The sequence below is a fragment of the Simochromis diagramma genome, unplaced genomic scaffold (genome assembly GCF_900408965.1).
Source record: "Simochromis diagramma unplaced genomic scaffold, fSimDia1.1 OVJJ01000205.1, whole genome shotgun sequence".
In the NCBI taxonomy this organism is placed as follows: Eukaryota; Metazoa; Chordata; class Actinopteri; order Cichliformes; family Cichlidae; genus Simochromis; species Simochromis diagramma.
The window spans coordinates 14,747,527-14,766,407 of record NW_024386782.1 but is presented as its reverse complement, the minus strand read 5'-3'; the positions used below and the strand labels follow the sequence as shown (position 1 = coordinate 14,766,407).

The window sequence follows — 18,881 nt, the reverse complement described above, 5'->3', positions numbered from 1 at the left end:
TTTCTCTTCTGGGCTACGGTGTTGCCAGTGAAAGTCGACGCCCTAATGTCACAGCTTGGGTGATGTAAAAAGAACGGGACAGCACTTCCTGCAAATGGAAAGCATTTGGTGACTTGTTGTGGTGACTGTCTGCTCGGGCGACTGTAAGGCATGGGAACAGATTTTTGTTTTTGTTTTTTTAAACCTTGGTAAATAAGGTTTACCATTTTTTTCATTTAGCATGCATTTAAAGTGTTCTTTCTGCAACTCTCTAAATCAAAACTAAAACCAATTTATTCTTGAAATGTACTATTAGGGCATACTAAGAAACTGTGGCAACACAAACCTATTTGCATTTGTCTAACACCTTTAAATATCTCTCTATTTTTTTATTTATTTTTTTGGTCGTGGTGGTGGGGGGCTTCTAAGCCCAGACATTGGGATAGTCTAAATATTGTTATTCCCATTTGATTTGCAAGGTTTTATATGAATGAATGTAAACTTGCTAAAATGATTTTCATGGTTCAAAGTCAAGGTGGGCCTATAAATTAAGTAGAGTTTTAATTTGAACAATAAATAAATAAATAAAGCTTTCACTTAAGGCGCTTTTGGTTTATTTGTGTTGACCTCCTGCTGTTTTGTTCTCTTTGGCTCTTTCAGGAACAGTGCCAGTACAATCCAAAGCATTAGCTGTCTGGCTGTACTCCCTACCAAGAAACAGTCCAGTGTTTCTGTTTGTTTGTTTTAAACAAATTAAGCACACACCAGATGAAGCAGAATAATTCATTAAATTTAATGGAGCTGGTAGACAGATTTGATTAACCTTAATCAAGACCTTTCTCTAAACGAATCTAACCAGTTTTCAGCTGTCACTTTATTAGGTACACCGTGCTAGTACCAAGTTGGACCCCCTTTTAACCTTCGAATCTGCCTTAATTCTTCATGGCACTGATTAAAAACAAGATGTTTGAAATGTTCTTTAAAGATTTTGGTCCATATTGATATGAAAGCATCACACAGCTGCTGCAAATCTGTGATGGGAATCTCCCCTTCCACCACATCCCAAAGGTGCTCTATTGGATTGAGATCTGGTGACTCTGCAGACCATTTGAGTACAGTGAACTCATTGTCATGTTCAAGAAACCAGTTTGATTTGAGCTTTGTGACATGGTGTGTTATCCTGCTGGAAGCAGTCATCAGAAGATGGATCCACACTCAACAACACTCAGGTCCATGGTGCTCAGTTGGTGCCAAGGGCCATAAAAGTGTGCCAACCGGCCTGAACCATTGATATAATGCAGGATGGATCCATGCTTTCGTGCTATTTGTGCCAAATTGTGACCCTACCATCTGAATTTTGCTGCAGAATAATCAGACCAGACTACATTTCTCCAATCTTCTGTTGTCCAGTTTTGGACAACAGGCCATTCTCTATGAACCCTAGATTTTGCTTGAAAATCCGAGTAGATCAGCAGTTTCTGAATCACTCAGACCAGCCTGCCTGACATCAACAACCACGCCACAGTCACTTAAATCACTATTCATTCCTTATTCTATTGTCCAGGTTGACCTTTAACAGGCTGCTTTGACCATGGCTACATGCCTACATGTCTAATTGCACTAATAAGACATGGCTGATTAGAGGCTTGCAATAACAAGCAAAGGATCAAATATTGCCATTTCCTTCTTCTCCAAAGGCCTGCTTGTTTATTGAAGTGATTTTAAGGGCAGTGGAATCCAGTTAAGTCTCTGCGGTGCTCCCAAATCAATATGAAGCACCACTCAATACATCTAAAGGTTACCACAGCATCAGCTGCCACATGTTTGGGGAGCTTCAAAGCCCTCTTCTTGTAGCTGAGGTGGATTTCTTTAAGTCAGGTGCAGGTCTGATGTGAAGAGGAATACAGGAGCCGGGGTGTCTAATTGAGGCTTTAAGCCACACTTGACATTTAAAATAATAATTTTAAAAAACCTTTTAATCCCAGAAAATATGAAGTACAACAAGACATATAACCCTTCACAGGTAGAAAAACAAGACTGCACCAGAAGAAAGCTTGTGATTGATTCATACATTTATTCATTATCATGTACAAATTGTATTTCGGTGGTACAAAGCTGTTGTAAGACTCCAGTGCTCACCCTCTTGTTGTCTTTATTGCAGTAAAAAAGGGAAATACCAGCATGATCAAGAGTCAAGAGGTACTTTGGCAAATATAAATTATGTGTTAAGAAGGCAAGCAGACATCTCGAGCAATGTAATATGACGGGGTAAGACGGCGCAAAAACATCAATGAGTGCCTTCCATCAGCACTCATGAAAAAAAAAAAAGAATAAAAATCCATAAAAATATTTCATTTTAAACAACAAACGCTAAAAACACAGACAGAGGAAGAGCCTTGATTTTCTTCCTTTCTTGATTATTACACCAACTCCGAGGTACAGAACCACAGTATGTATGGCTATTGTGAGGGTGGGTGTGAGTGTCTGTGCTTATGTATGAGATGAACTGTATTTTACATATGCATGTATACTGTAAAGGTTTACGTCTGCAAATGCGTGGACACATTTCCATGTCATATCTGTGAACTGTAACCACCGCTTCTACCTCTGACTGGAGTAAACAAAACAGGCTTGGGGGGGCGGGAAAACAATTTGATAACGTTTGGCAGAAACCATCGTGGCTGTAGAAATGAAGATGTGAGTGAGCAATGAGTCAGACTGACACAGCCTGCAAACATTTCTTCACAAGTCTTTGTTCGGCTTTCTGGGTGGGACACCACATGTCGTGCACGTAAACCTTTCTCCAGACTGTACATGGGGGTGAAGGGGGCGTGAAGAAGACTGGGAGAGCAATTGAGTAACAGAACAAGACAGAGAGGAGGAAATGTAATGCAGAAGTGAGACGAATAGTTGGTTGGGAGGAAAGGAGCTGGTGGCTGCTGGGTGTCTGATGTGTTTCTTGCTGACAGGGTAAACAGTTAGAAATGGGCTGGGGTGGGGAGGTCATGGAGAATACAGGTGGGCGGACAGTTGGGAGGGGTAAAAGAAGGAAGAGGGGAATTTGACTTCACTTGTCCCCTGTTGTCTGATTTTAGAGGTATTGTTGTAGAAAGTGCAGCAGCATTATCTCGTAGTGCTCTCCAGACTCAGGGCAGCGGATACTGTGCCGCTCGTTGGGGTAGACCTTTAAAAATGAAAACAGAGCAATCAACCAACATCAGCAACTTAATTTATAAATTAATACACATGCTCTCTGTGTGTGTAACCAATCATATCTAATCTAGAAAATATCTTTTTTGCCTTTGAAGCCACTCATGACCTTCTTTACAAAGGTTGTTTTTGTAGCCTAGCACCTGCTGCTGCTAGGTTACACAAACCACCTCCCTAATCCATATATACCTGGGCCATGAGGGACAAACAAGCGCCGTTTAACCTTTACCCGTGTTGAAGTTGACACTGTGAAGCTCAACACTTCTTGGTTTTGATTGGTTGGTGACAGAGAAGTGGTTCAAGAGTTAACTTGTATTTCCAAATGAAAGCACTGAAAGCGCAGCAGGAAAAAGAAGCTGCTTTGCATGATCGCACTGAACGCTGTCGATGCAAAGTGTCACAGCATTTGTATCGAACACAGAGGCTGTCATTATGGAAATAGCTGCCCGCTGACACTAAAGGTTCAAAATTCAAAACAACAATCCTAATCCTAATATATAATCCAACTACTGTATTATGTTAACTGAAGTGAATTTATTGAACTATAAATAAGTGATACAAGAAAAATCCTGTGAAAACTAAGATGGCCCTTAGCAGTAAAAGTGCACTTTCTTCTATGTTTCTGGAAGCATGATCTGTTATCCAAGTGCTGGTGATGTTATATTATCACCATATAGGCTATATTATCATAATAATAATGTTGGTCCAGGATCAGCCCTGCATCTGACCAGTGATGTTGTTCGATCACTCACTATCACTAACAAACCAACATAAGTGATCAACTGCAGCACTGATCCTGGACAACATGATTGTGATAATGCTGGAACAACATAAACATACACACACACGTGTATTATGCTCTTAAGATATGAAACAAACCTGAAGCTGGTAGGGCTTTCCAGCCCGGATTATCTGTGACACTAGAAAATTGGTGTGGAAAAAGTGTACATTCTCATCCAGAAAGCCGTGGAGAATAAGCAAACGGTTGGGCCTGAAGAAGAGAGTTACGATGTGATTAGTTAAACTGCAATGAATACGTGTTCCGAGAACAGTAAAAACATGTTCCCAACATTACAAATGTTTTAAGTGGCACAAAGAGATTTACAGAATGATTACACAAATGCAGTTGTAAAAATCTTTTACTCTCTCTTTCAGTTTCACGTTTTTAAGGTCATCACTAGAACCCTAAATAGTGAGGTTCCGTCAGGATGCAATCTTAATGTTTGCAGAACTTATTTTACATACAAAAAAATAATAATAATAATAATCCACAGCTTTTGACTTAAAGGAAGACCCTGCTACTGAAACATCAATAACTCAACGTTCCTCAGCTAATGAAAATGATCCAAGGACACAGAGGCAAGGTGTGGCATGCACAAGCACGAGTTCGAGAGTTTAAATGTTTTAAGAGTCACATTTAAAGGCGTTTCATAAGAATGAGACTGATTTTTTAAGAAGTGTTTGAACTGTCAGTTGCGCACAGGAATCGGACTGACCAAATGTGAAGCACATTTAACCAAAATATGACATTAAAGATCCTACAATCGTTATTAAAATGCAGAGACAATATGAGAAACTGCAGAGAATGTGCGTTTTGATTTTAAAAAAAAATTTCTTTCTTGTTAACTTAAATAACAGTGTGTGTGTACTGACTCGCTAGGGAGCTTGTCCACATGCAGCGCCACAGATCCCTCCTCGTAGCCCTGTTGGTTGTTCTCAGGCACATCCATGTAGCGCTCTGTGTAGCCTGTGTCATAGGCCATCCACACAGTCACTGGGGCACCTGCAATAGCCAGCTGTCAGGGATGGAAAAGAAATAACATTAAAAGAAAAAGAATTCATCTTAATCTGGAAAGAAGTCACTTTGCAGGAGAGTAATTGTTTAGGCCTACTGTGTGTGTTATAATACGATTATTAATGGTATATTCTGATGTCATTGTTTTACATCTGATATGCACACATGTCACAAGAAAAATCTTGATGTATCTGCAGACATCTCTACTTAATAATGGCTAACACACTCCAAGACAGACACCATGTGGATGCAACTGGCAACTGCATCACAAATGAGGTTATGAGCAATAAGGAAACAGAGAATTAAGAAATGATTTCTCCATTTTATATTGCATTAAATAACAAATGCCTGCATGTTTTGGGCTATAGGCAAAAGTTTAATATGGTTTTAACAATAAACGACAGCTTGAGGGTAAACAGGCAGTCCAACCTTAAAGACATTGGGTCGCTGGATGAGGCCCATGAGAGAAAGGAAACCTCCATAGGACCAGCCATGGATGGCAACACGGCTCAGGTCCACAAAGTTAAACTTCTCTGCTACATACTGCAGCCCCTCCACCTGGTCTTCAATCTCTACTTGACCCTGGAGAGGCAAACAGAGTTATTTCGGCTGGAGCTTTCACATCACATCTATTTCTTTAATGATACTGGATTATTATTTGTATGTGTCAAACTTTACCATTTTGTTTTTCAGTGCTCCTTCAAATTCAAGGCCCCTCTGACAAGAACCCCTCCCATCAATGACAACCACAGCATAGCCGAGAGAAGCCAGCGTGTTCAGGCGGAGGTATTTCATGCCCTTAAAAGAGTTGTTAACCAACTGCACCTACATATACAAAGACATAATCACGTTCTTATAAACATTTTGTTTACACAGTAATAGACTTTCAGAGCAGCATTTATTAGCCACAAAGGGAAGGCAGCAATGATTAAATCTTATGTAACAAAGCCGTATGATTACACAGTTAGAAGTAAGATGGATAAGATGCAGCTACAAACCTGTGGGCCTCCGTAGACAAAGAGAACAGTGGGGTGTTTCCGCCCAGACTGCAGGTTGTGAGGCTTGTATACCATCCCATAAAGATGGAAGCCTGATTTCCCCGGAAAGTCGAAAATCTCAGGTGGATTGTAATCTCCCGGACAACCTGGATGACATCAACAAGCAGTCACCAGGTTAGGCATACGCAAACAAGGTTTTATGTCAAAAAATATATAAATTGTGAAATGACTGGTTCTCTTATATAAAGCTTTTCTACTCAAAGTGCTTCAAACAGCATGCCTGAGAACCCTTTGTCAACAAATGTTGCAGCAGAAAAAACCTCAGCACTCTAAAACATTTTACAGAACTAAATGATTGTTTGGGAATAAAAAAATGAAACGTTTTAGTGTTTAAGGTTACTGATACTCTTGAACCTGTACTATATTCCACAGCTGGACTCTGCTGCAGGTTTATTTTTCATTCCCTCAGCCAGATTTTTACAGCTTCAAAATATTGTTTCAGCTAACAGCACAATCATGACAAGCAACTCTGTAGAAGCTCCTGCAATGGGGTGGCGGTTAACAGGGATTTATGTTTTAGTGGGAAATCTACACCTCAACCACCCTCCCCCCCCAAATTCCACCACATAACCTGATGTTCACCTCTCTAGAAATTTAACTACAGATTGCATCGACTGTGATTGGCTTGTTCGTGCATTGTGCATGTTCGGCTACTTTGAGTTAGTATATTGATTGTTATTCTCTAAGTGGCTAAATACAAGGAAACATAATTCTAACATCAATGTAAGGACTCTCTAATGTCAGTAAATTTCAGGTGGGAGATTGCAGAATTTATCAGAATGGACGTGAAGGAAGAAAAAAACAAAACCAACAAACAAACAAATAAAATGCTGTCTATCGTCTGGCGCCACACATAAAACACCAAGATACGGCCACAAGGTAATTACACATAATGCACCTGCACAAGCATAAATGCTAGCAACGATGTCGGCCACTAGATAGTTTACACCGTCTGCAAAAATTCCCTGCAAAAGTCTAAATCAAGACTTCTGCTTCAATTCCTACTCTTCCAACAAAGCACAAACTGTTCAAGCTGACACCCATATAATGAAAACTACATTAACTAATGGTGTAGTGCTAAAAAAATTTATATAGAGCAATTTTCAATCCATTGTGATGGTTTGGTCCATGATAAGTAGTTTGAATTAAAGAGGTTAATAAACTTTAAGCCTTAAATTTCGGGAGTTCCAAAGCTCCCAGAAACAGAAGAAATGTGATGATGTTTAGGATCTTCTCCTGATATGAACACTCACACTTGGACAGACTATCCTCTGCACAAAGCTATACTGACACAGAGAGGCTTTGTTTTGTTTAATGCCAGACTTGTAATTTTTTAACTGCAAGAGAGGTTTTAAAAAAAAAAGGGAACAAAACATTTACCATGTGAAAACCAAATTTATCAAATCCTTTGAGAGATTTTAAAACAATGACTCTTGGCTGACTTTTCCTTTAGTAATGCATAGCCACAAAACGTCAAACAAGTACTTTTCGTTGGAATTAACCATTTATACAGGGAGTGCAGAATTATTAGGCAAGTTGTATTTTTGAGGAATAATTTTATTATTGAACAACAACCATGTTCTCAATGAACCCAAAACACTCATTAATATCAAAGCTGGAATGGAAGTAGTTTTAGTTTGTTTTTAGTTTTAGCTATTTTAGGGGGATATCTGTGTGTGCAGGTGACTATTACTGTGCATAATTATTAGGCAACTTAACAAAAAATAAATATATACCCATTTCAATTATTTATTTTTACCAGTGAAACCAATATAACATCTCCACATTCACAAATATACATTTCTGACATTCAAAAACAAAACAAAAACAAATCAGCGACCAATATAGCCACCTTTCTTTGCAAGGACACTCAAAAGCCTGCCATCCATGGATTCTGTCAGTGTTTTGATCTGTTCACCATCAACATTGCGTGCAGCAGCAACCACAGCCTCCCAGACACTGTTCAGAGAGGTGTACTGTTTTCCCTCCTTGTAAATCTCACATTTGATGATGGACCACAGGTTCTCAATGGGGTTCAGATCAGGTGAACAAGGTAGGCCATGTCATTAGTTTTTCTTCTTTTATACCCTTTCTTGCCAGCCACGCTGTGGAGTACTTGGACGCGTGTGATGGAGCATTGTCCTGCATGAAAATCATGTTTTTCTTGAAGGATGCAGACTTCTTCCTGTACCACTGCTTGAAGAAGGTGTCTTCCAGAAACTGGCAGTAGGACTGGGAGTTGAGCTTGACTCCATCCTCAACCCGAAAAGGCCCCACAAGCTCATCTTTGATGATACCAGCCCAAACCAGTACTCCACCTCCACCTTGCTGGCGTCTGAGTCGGACTGGAGCTCTCTGCCCTTTACCAATCCAGCCACGGGCCCATCCATCTGGCCCATCAAGACTCACTCTCATTTCATCAGTCCATAAAACCTTAGAAAAATCAGTCTTGAGATATTTCTTGGCCCAGTCTTGACGTTTCAGCTTGTGTGTCTTGTTCAGTGGTGGTCGTCTTTCAGCCTTTCTTACCTTGGCCATGTCTCTGAGTATTGCACACCTTGTGCTTTTGGGCACTCCAGTGATGTTGCAGCTCTGAAATATGGCCAAACTGGTGGCAAGTGGCATCTTGGCAGCTGCACGCTTGACTTTTCTCAGTTCATGGGCAGTTATTTTGCGCCTTGGTTTTTCCACACGCTTCTTGCGACCCTGTTGACCATTTTGAATGAAACGCTTGATTGTTCGATGATCACGCTTCAGAAGCTTTGCAATTTTGAGACTGCTGCATCCCTCTGCAAGATATCTCACTATTTTTGACTTTTCTGTGCCTGTCAAGTCCTTCTTTTTGACCCATTTTGCCAAAGGAAAGGACGTTGCCTAATAATTATGCACACCTGATATAGGGTGTTGATGTCATTAGACCACACCCCTTCTCATTACAGAGATGCACATCACCTAATATGCTTAATTGGTAGTAGGCTTTCGGGCCTATACAGCTTGGAGTAAGACAACATGCATGAAGAGGATGATGTGGACAAAATACTCATTTGCCGAATATTTCTGCACTCCCTGTAGACAGAGGAATGCAGTTGCTCTTGGATACTATCTCAGTGTACACACTGCTGACAAGCAGTGCCCCTCCGTCTTTAGTACGAGCGATGTTACATGGTCTTTTTTACATCAGGCTCTGTTTACCTGGCGATTCCATCATGCTGGCCCAGAACTCAGGAACCATGTGCAGCGGGTCACCTTCTGAGCCAGTCAGCTTGTAGACGTGAACACAGGGAGGAGTACTCACGTTGCTGTAGTGGCTGACAAAAAAGTCAAAGTTCTGCAAGAAGAGAGAAGAGAAAGAGATGCCTTATAAAGAAGAGGAAGGAAATAAAAGGCAAGAGGGATGCAAAGTTGTATCACTAACTACAACAAAGCCCGACATGAGACACTATCAAGTATGCTGTCAACACTCTCTTTAACCCTCTCAAGCCCGAATTAGGTTTTTTGTTGCTAATGCACAACCAAGTCCTGCAGTGGTACTTCTGAGTAAAAAAACCTCATAAAATATGTATGTGGGGTAATCAGGATGTTAGGTCGTAACTGTCTGCCTGGAGAAGGTTAAACGCTTCCTTCAAGCCAGTGCTTTATTTCTCACTGCTCTTAAGCAGGCAGTTTCTCTCTTTACTTAAACCTTCTCTATATCCTCTATTAGCTGTACTTAATCTGGACTGGTCTTGTTTCCCCAGGTGTAAGACAACAACACTTATATTTATTTATTTATTTTTCATATATTTGAAATGTAATTCTGGCACTGACTGAAGTATTTGTTCCCACCAGAACTACTCAAAACAGTAAAATATGTTAAAGCAACTCAACTGTTGAGCAACATGTTAAAAAAAACAGCTGGATTACTGAAATTTGCACACAGAGTTAAGCAAACAGGTACGTGCACAAATAAATGATAGTACCTGACTAACAGAGCAGCTATGAGAGAAGCCAGGCTTAGTTAGTCTGACCACATCTCCAGGTGACTCATAGCTGACCACGTAAAGATGATGCTCCAGAGGAGTGTCTCTGGTGCCCTGGAAATACACCAACTTTGTTGCCTCATTGACCCAGATCTAGCAAAGGAAACATTAGAGAGCATTTGAAGGTGAATGAAAACAGCAGCTCTCAGCAAAAATACAGCAATGGTCTTTTCAGATGCCATAAAGTAGTCCATGACAAACCTAAATAAAGCCAGTGAAAAATCTTTGTTTCAAGTAATATATTAAATAGTTTAGAGAAGCTGACTCCTAGTCAGCATTGGTGCTGAACTCCAGAATACAAAATACAGAGAATACAGTAAAATGTACATTTCAAACAAACATGTATATTTGACTGTTCTAGTGATTTTTTTTAAAGGTAGCATCAGGTTAACTTGTCATCTTTCAGCTTCAGTAGCATTTGACGGTGTTTGCATCCATACTATGCACAATGTCAACATGTTTAGACATTTTTTGTCCATCTGTTTTACCCAGACTGAAAACAAAAAAAGGCCTGAAACAAGCAAAAATTGAAATTGACTGCAGCAGAAGCCTGACAGAAAATCTCCAGGGAAATACCAAATGTCAGTTGATGTGGATCTGTTGTCAACTTCAGACACTGCAGCACCAGTCTTTTTATAAACACCCTAAAATTAGGATTTAGAATCAACACTCCAAATTCATCATCATTACTTGAGATTAAAATTGAGAACTGCCCAAATATTTTCTTACTGAGATCACCTGTATCTCTCATAAGTGTGATTTTTTTTCTTTTGTATTTGGCACTCACCTTGGAGCCATGTCTTGCCAACACTTCCCATTCCCCACAGGTCAATGTAACCTCTTCTTTGATTGCACATTTAAAGTCTCCTGGAGGACAAAAAAGTAAAAATCAACATTCTATAATGTAAACGCTAAAGACAAAAGTAATATCAGCCTAAAAAATCTGATTATTTCATTTCAAATCAATGCAGAGGCATCTCCTAGTTCCGTACCCTCTAGGTGCTGGTATTCCTCTATCCAACGGTAGCAGCCTGGTTGTAACTGGGATGTGATTTTATACAGATGGCTGAAACCTGTTTTAGACTCATTTACCCAAATGAAAGTAAACTCATCTTCTGTCGTTTGAATAAAGGGATAGAATATATCGTGAACCTGCAGAAAGAAAGAAAGCGTCATAATTAGAATTTATAAATGTACTTAATCAGTTTATTTTAAAGGTAACCATAGAGAGCTGTGAGAAAACATTTACATTTATCCAGACGTCAGTGGTTTCTTCATAGATTATGTATGGCTGCGTGTTAGTGGGCACAGCCTCCAGACTCTCCTGTCTTAGAGCTGGATCATCTGTCACTGGGATGAAGAGGGCGGGTGGCAGCAGAACAAGTTGCAGTTTCCTCTGACTGCGGTCTAACAGCACTGCCCAACCACTACAACAGAGAGCAGACAACGATCAAAACACTAATTTGTATGGAATGATGAGCAATCGTGAATGAAAAATAGTTCCCTCCAGTATAACTTCTGTAAAAACTAACGAGACTGTTGTGTACGTCCATAGCTTCCAAACTGATGCCACAATTTTAAAAGGTTCTCAATCAGATAGTTTCTAATGCTGGTTTATTCTGAGAGTGGCAGAATTTTGCAACACTCACTATTTGCCGTCACTCGTCCATCCTACTCTGGCGATGTATTCTGTCCCAGGAAACAAGGAGTTAAAGGGGGCGACCAGTTCTTTGTCGTGTGTGCTCACTATCTGTAAATACACATACACATGCATACGCACACGTGAAATAAAGATCATGCTAAAGAATGAAGATGCTAAAGCACGTAGAAAAAAAGTGAAGAAAAGAAAGTGAGACACTTGCTCTTCCTTGATGATCTGTCTTGATCTCTGCCAGTTTAAGTGTAGACTGGGGATTTTTGCTACCTGTAAATAAGAGATTAGAAAAAAATACAAGTTGTAGAAATGTGTGCGTATGTTTTCACTACTCTAAATCCTTGTGCATACATTGTGCAAACCTGCACTGACCTGTGCGAGGATATCTGTATGCGTCTGCTTTCCGCTCCTCAAGTGCCGGAGATGGAACATGAATAATTTCTACCTCTGTTTCATCCACCTCTTCATACAGAAGGTACACTGTTTTACCTCCATTAGGGTCTGACGGGAGAAAAACAATTAACGCAATTTATCCAAAGAAACAGAACCTATAACATGGGCTGTAAGAATTGTTCCTTAAGAATTGCTTTTGTTAGTAAGAGCCATTGAGCCAAGAACCTACTCGGCTCAACTCGACGCAGCTCGATTCAACTCAGTTTCGGAAGTTTTCCATTACAATTGAGTGCCACCTAATGTACATGGGGTCGTTATAGCAGTGCAGCTGAAAGTTCAGCGACATTATTTGTATGCAACACGAACACCATCACAATAGAGGGCGTCGAGGTGATGGTACAGCCGCTGCTCAGTGTATGGCTTTTTGTCAGGCTCGGGGACCACAATGTTTTTTTTCATTGCCAGGTTTAAAAAATGGCAGCTTCAATTTTTGTGAAGGAGACACTCTCATGACTCATCGAGTGACGCCACTGACTGACAATCGGTCGCATGCAGTCTGATGACATCACATTTTTTGGATCAGATCTCAGGTCACTTGGAATCCTGGCCAAGCGGGTACTAAAAAGTACCTGGTACCAGGTACTACCACCTAATGGAAAACCCTAAAAACTGAGTCGAGCCGAGCTGAGCTGGTACTATTGGAAAAAGACATACTGCTGACCTTCTACTGCTGTGGGGCTCCACCAGTAGCCAGTGAAACGGTCAAACTCTTCCTGGATGACAAAAGTTGCTACACCTGCAGACTTGGGGTCCTCCTTAACATTATCTAAACCTGGAAGAAATTGAATAAATTAGCAAATGGGTTCAAATCCATATGCCATATTCATATGCCTAAACACAAAACTGAACATGTGGGATCTCAAAGTTGTTTTCTCTCTGTGCTACAAAGTGAAATTGGATGAGAAAAAACAGAGAAGATGAAGTGCCAAAACAAGACACACACTAATAGTGTGAAATTTGTAAAGCTCACTCAATAAAAATACTGCTTAAATAAAAAAAACTGAGTCTTCAGACCTTTATGGCAGTACGTGAGTCGCCTTTCCTCGCCTGTCTTAATGTTGGCTATCCACAAGTCATTGTTGTTGATAAAGGCTATAAAGTCTGGATCTCCGGGGCAGATCTTGGGGTCCATACGGGTCCCTGAGCACTGGGTCTTGATCTCCATAGGCTTTACAGGAGCTGACTGCTAAAACCAACAAAAACAGTCTTAGTCAAAAGGAAATTGAATGTTACGTGGACAGAGCGAGAGCCTTATGAAAACATTAACCTGATTCATGAAAAAAAAAATTGGAAGTTTAGAGGAAAGACATCAGGACAATCAAAAAGAGTTCTGTAAACTAAGTTAACTCAGTCTGTAACATCTGCTGACTTGAAATACTTGTTGAGTTGTAAAGAGAAGCTCAAATAACAGCTTGAGATTGTTGGTCTGCACAGCCAAGTAAATGACAGCAAGTACAGACCACCCATATGGATGCACGTGGTTATTTTCAGTGACTCAGACCAGCTCATGATTTTGTAAAGTGACTCAATGCATTCGAGCTATTGCAATTTCTCCTACCAGTGAGGATGTTGTTGTATGTTTATACAAATCTCATTTATCTATTATTCAACCAGTTTGTTTATTCTTTTTATCTTGTTAAACCCATCAAGATTCAGCAGCAGCATCATGCACTCCAAAAACTCTTCAAATACAGTGTAATGTACAAGGGTCTAAGGAAATCCCTGTTACTTCAAGCAGGTTAAAAAGCTGCATTAAAATTATAAAAGGCACAAGCACAGGGGGAGAAAGACCTGAAGTGCACCTCTGACAAACAGTAAAAACAATCTAAATGAATCTTAATCCAAGGCCCAAACCGAGTTTTACAGCTCTTACTATTGATAGACATCTAAAACATGTTAACTCTCCCAAGATTTGTAGTCGATACACCTATGGTATCAATTTGAAACTCCTATGTCGCCTTGTTTTTGAGTTATTGCATTCACAAACTCAGGTGTTCCATTGCTTGCCTGTCTGTCCACCAGGCAGGGTGATAGCATTACCCCATCAGCCTTTTAGAGCTGATGGGTAAAAACTGAGCTGTACTGTGGAAATTACTTATATTAAGATGTCGGAGGGATTCATTGTGCAGTTACACTTCTTTACACTGACAGAAAGGGGAGTTTCAGTTTCATGGCCGACTTAAGAGCAAAGTGGCCCACAACGCAAAGTCAGTCTAACATTCCTGCTCTAGCCATTAATCACACAAACACATGAAATGTAATAACTTATAACATTATTCTATGTAATAACACTATTCACTGACTGTGTGTCTGGAAGAAAGTCTGACAGGAGACTCACAGATAGAGATCATCTCTACCTTGCAGGTATTCCTTGGTATCCCTCTAATTGAACGGATGCACAGTATTTAAAGGTTTATGAGCCAAAGTAATGTATTTAACATAACAGTGTCTTTACACAGCTGTACTGATCCATTCTTTAATCAAGAGAATCTAAGAATTGCAAAAAATTGAGCAGCTGTACTCACGATGAAACCATTGTTGCCACCGTCTTGACAGTAGAATAGGCTATTACTAGCCTGGAAGAGGAACAGTCCAGTCTGGGAATGGTAGTCATAGGACGTAATACCAAATGCTCCCAAACGTTTACGCTCTCTCAGCAACTCCTCCTCTCGAGAATATGCCCCCTGGTGCGGCGTAGCCTTAGAGCAACAACAGGAAAACATGTGGATAAGATTTGAATTTACCAAAGGGATTTTTTGTGTAAACCTGTGCATATGCAACGGTACATATATGTAAATATTAGGGCTGGGTATCGTCACTGATTTCTAGAATCGATTTGATTCCAATTCACAAGGTCCCGAATCGATTCAAATCAATTCGAATCGGGGAAATTTTGCCTCAGACAGTAAAAAATATTATAATTCAGATCATGCATCAGTACATTTCCATATTTATTTATCTATAAAAAGAAAGCTGACACTTGCGAGACTTTATCAAAGGTGTAAGCATCACAGCAGATGCCTTTGTGTCAAAGTAGCTGAGGATAAAACACAGAAAAACATGAAGGTGATTTTCCTGGCCTGGGATTTTATACAAATATTCTGCAGTAGATCAAAAACGAAGGAAAAACCATTAATCAACATATGAACAATACCTGATGCTGCTGAAGTGAAGCAGAGCAAAGTTACAGAGGTTTTATTAGAGACACAGCTAAGCGTTTTGCAATTTTGCATAATTTTAAAAAGTTTAAATTTGTTCAGTAGCCTATTGAACGGCAGAAATGAGGCTTTCTTTTCAGAAGTAAGTAAAAGGAAAAAAACACAGCAGCCGACAGCGCTGTAAACAACGGTATAATTGTGCGCAAGCGAATAATAAAGAAAACAGATTTTTAGACGGGAAACTGTTCTTGAAGTATACAGAGAGAGAGAGAGAGAGAGAGCTGTGCATGAAGTGTGATTTTATCGTGGTGGAAGCAAAACAGCAAAAGTAAGAAGGAATCCATGACGATGTTTATCAAATGTGAAGCGTAGTATGCTGCTTCTTTTGCTGCTGGTTCAGGGAATTTTGGTTGAAGAGAGATAAAACCTGCAGCTCAGAATCTAGTGCAAAAAATACGTAAACACAAAGCGCGGACCCGCCGAAACATCAGAATCAGCGAGCTGTCGGCTTTCAGCCCCGACAGTGTCCGTGCCGTCGGGTGAGAAAGGCGACATCTCACTGATTCTGATGCGTCGGCGGGTCCGCGCTTTGTGTTTTCGTCTTTGTGCAGAATCCGTGTACCTGCTCACATTTACTGTTTTAGCTGTTTGGTGGTTGTTGAAATTTTGTGAGGTTTAACCTGAGATTCTGGCTTTTCGGGCAAAATAAATTTATATTAAAAAAATCGATTCAGGATTTTAATGAATCGATATTACGTTATCCAAGCTAGAATCGATTTTAATCGATAATCAAAACCCACCCCTAGTAAATAAATTATATATATATATATATATATATATATATATACATACATACATACACAAACACACACACACACACACACACATCTATATATATATTTATATGTAACATAATAAATGAGAAACACATGATTGAACCACCTTCATCTGCCCCATCATCCCTTCATAGTGGTTGGATAGTATTTTGGACTTCAATAACAACATACTGGGTAGTTTGGTTGTGGCACAGCACAAACAGAGAGGAGAGAGGAGAGATGGGGAATTCACCTGAAAGTGATCCAGCATCTGTTTCCATGACAACACTAAGAGGGCCTCTTTCCGAATCTTCTTGGGGATTTCTGAGTAGAGTAATGAGTTCTCTCTGCTTCCATAAGGCATTCCTGGTAAGGACAAAGAAAAGCAACAAAGGCAGTGTCAACAAGAAACACCAGGCATTTCACCGTGACTGTTTTAGTATTATGAAGCAATCATCCTCTGCTGCCTTGAGCAGAAAAGCATGACTGAGGTCAACTGAAAGGAGTACAGTTGAGAAAAAGACAGAAATTACCAATTACAAGCTGATACAGGGCATTTTTGTGCGGCTTACCGAGGTAGTAGAGCCGGTGGGAGTGGGGTCCATTTTCATCATTTTTCTGCACGAACTGAAAGTCATGGGGAGCCTTGTTGGCAATCATGCCTGAGTACTTCCTGCTACAGTGGATAATATCTCGCAGGCCCTCCCAAGAGTGTTTCTCCACAAAGAACTGAGATGGCACATCCTCCATTTCCACCACCTCTGCATTATCCGAAAGGCCGTCCACAGCCGTCATGCTCACAGTCACACAGCTGCACGTTGACATTACAAAGAACTGATAAGTGGTGCAGAAACCAAGGCACACCTACACAAGGCCATTCATTTATTGGAACTGGTTTAAATATTATTCATCCATTTTTTTTAACCAAGGCAGAGAGACTACATGAACACTGTACCTTGTCCAGATACCGTCTTTATTGTCACAAAGTCTGACCTTCTTGACTCTATGCATTCACTGGTTAACACGTTTGACGTCAGATCTGTAACCAATAGAAGAAGTACAGATGTAATGTTAAAAAATTGTAAATAGAATTAGTTAGCAAACTTGGAATTTGGGTCATCAATTCTTTATAACAAAAGCTAGACACAGTCAAGAAATCTGTCTGCACCAGGCTGTTCTTGTCCCATTAGATTGAGCCACAGTACATAACACAAATACAGAAAGTGGGCCCCAAACAGAGAGGAAAATGTATCCTTTATTAAGACTTCAAAGGATACTTGCATACTGCAGTGTCCACTAAAGATGTGAAATCCCCTGAACGATTTTTATATGCAAGTCTATGATAGCACAAAAGCAGCTGCCACATCTACAACTCAGCTTCAGGTGAAACACAGGATTTATAGTATAGCCCACATTTCTGCCTTTATAATCTCTGTTTAGTGAGAGATTATATGACGCAAACACCTGTGTGGGGGGATACTGTCTAAACAACCGCGATGCTTTTCTGATGCTACTCCTTTGGTAATTATAGTTGACTAATCTAATATTATGGTGAGGCCACTTACATCTGTGTTTAACAAACTCGCAATCAAAACACCAACCAGCATGTACCACAGAATTCGTATAGATGGCCCTAAATAGCGAATTCAACAATAATTTGTTAATCGTCATGTACGAATGTATAATAGCCATACCGTAAATCTTCGCTTGGATGAAGAACATCTGTAACGTTATTACCGTATGTCTAGTCCTTGTAATCCTCCTATTAGCAATTAAAATTTAACTTAACGTGGCCTCGGTCTTACTAAACACGTTAAAATTACAGGGACCTATGTGCCAGTTGTAAAATAATATACGGAAAGAGCCCATTTGAGTCAGGTAGATACCTGACAGCGTTTAAAGGCTTAATATTAAGGATGGGAAATTAGTAGAGTGAAATGGTAAAATAATAATAATAATACCGGTGCCGCTGATGGTAACAGTTAAGGTTAGCTTGCCTACAATAGATCTTTGTTCTTGATTTGCAACTACTCACTCACGCCGGGAAAAAACACCGGCAAATTTATTTGAGCGAACATTTCAAACTCAGCCGATGTTATTTACATCCTGAGGTGAACAACAAAACCCCAAAGATTTTAAAAACAGGCAGCAAAAGACAGTTATTAAATCGTGTTTGCCTTCGCTGCCTTTTGACAGGACTGTTCCCCTCTGTCATTCTCGCTCTGAAGCTAATAAGCTAGCTGCCGTTAACCGGGCTGGAAGCTAGGTTGCCACAAGCTAGCGTTGTCTGGTTTTCTATAAAAACAGGCTCTGTGAAAGAAGTTAAAATTTAAACCAACACTCACCAATTCGGCCACTGTTTCTTTACCCGGCTTACAAACCTTATTAGCTCGATGTCAATAAACAGTTTTGAGACCGCTAGAGCTTGTATCCATGGCCCAGAATGGCCACACTCAAATTGCAGCTGGCTCTGAGATTCAAGAGGCGGAACATTCGTACTGGTGGAGTACAAACCCGGTGCTTTTTTCAGCCGCACCGCTGTTGCTGCTCTGGTTTCAGCGGCGGGAGGAACTTTGTGGTCAGTATTACAACTGCTCACCTTATTTGAGCATGAACAGCTTCCCAGGTTAGGCGCTGATGCCTGATGTTTAAAGCTTCAAGATGAAGCAGAGACCATGTCAAAAAGGCTGAAAGCCGCTAATTAGCAAGTCACCAGTAATTTTGATGTACATAGCATCTT

At 40.2% G+C, this 18,881-nt stretch overlaps 1 protein-coding gene across 3 annotated transcripts; it reads right to left on the bottom strand.

The window, feature by feature from the left end:
• Positions 1–2,033: 2,033 nt before the first annotated feature.
• Positions 2,034–18,643, bottom strand: LOC120727679 (dipeptidyl peptidase 9-like). 3 transcript variants are annotated; one of them, XM_040022101.1, is made up of 21 exons: positions 18,487–18,643; positions 17,097–17,180; positions 16,714–16,952; positions 16,395–16,507; positions 14,694–14,867; positions 13,183–13,351; positions 12,830–12,940; positions 12,088–12,216; positions 11,924–11,985; positions 11,711–11,811; positions 11,311–11,488; positions 11,054–11,213; positions 10,849–10,928; positions 10,002–10,154; positions 9,235–9,370; positions 5,983–6,128; positions 5,663–5,809; positions 5,414–5,566; positions 4,843–4,985; positions 4,069–4,180; positions 2,034–3,163 (listed from the first exon to the last, which is right to left on the bottom strand). In XM_040022101.1, the coding sequence occupies exons 2-21, from the start codon at positions 17,150–17,152 to the stop codon at positions 3,071–3,073; spliced, it is 2,655 nt and encodes an 884-aa protein (XP_039878035.1). In that variant the 5' UTR covers positions 17,153–17,180; positions 18,487–18,643; the 3' UTR covers positions 2,034–3,070. The 3 variants fall into 3 exon arrangements, with proteins under 3 accessions (XP_039878035.1, XP_039878033.1, XP_039878034.1); XM_040022099.1 differs by having other exon boundaries at positions 13,183–13,354; positions 18,487–18,642; XM_040022100.1 differs by lacking the exon at positions 18,487–18,643 and adding an exon at positions 18,245–18,480 and having other exon boundaries at positions 13,183–13,354.
• Between the last annotated feature and the right edge of the window lie 238 nt (positions 18,644–18,881).

Bases quoted from the DNA above. Each gene is read 5' to 3' on its own strand.
- LOC120727679 (XM_040022099.1), bottom strand. From the start codon at position 17,152: ATGCATAGAGTCAAGAAGGTCAGACTTTGTGACAATAAAGACGGTATC. The intron at 10,155-10,848 runs GTGAGTGCCAAA...TTCCTTTGCTAG, and splicing joins TGGCAAGACATGGCTCCAAG to ATCTGGGTCAATGAGGCAAC. The intron at 3,164-4,068 runs GTTTGTTTCATA...TCATTTTTAAAG, and splicing joins GAAAGCCCTACCAGCTTCAG to GTCTACCCCAACGAGCGGCA.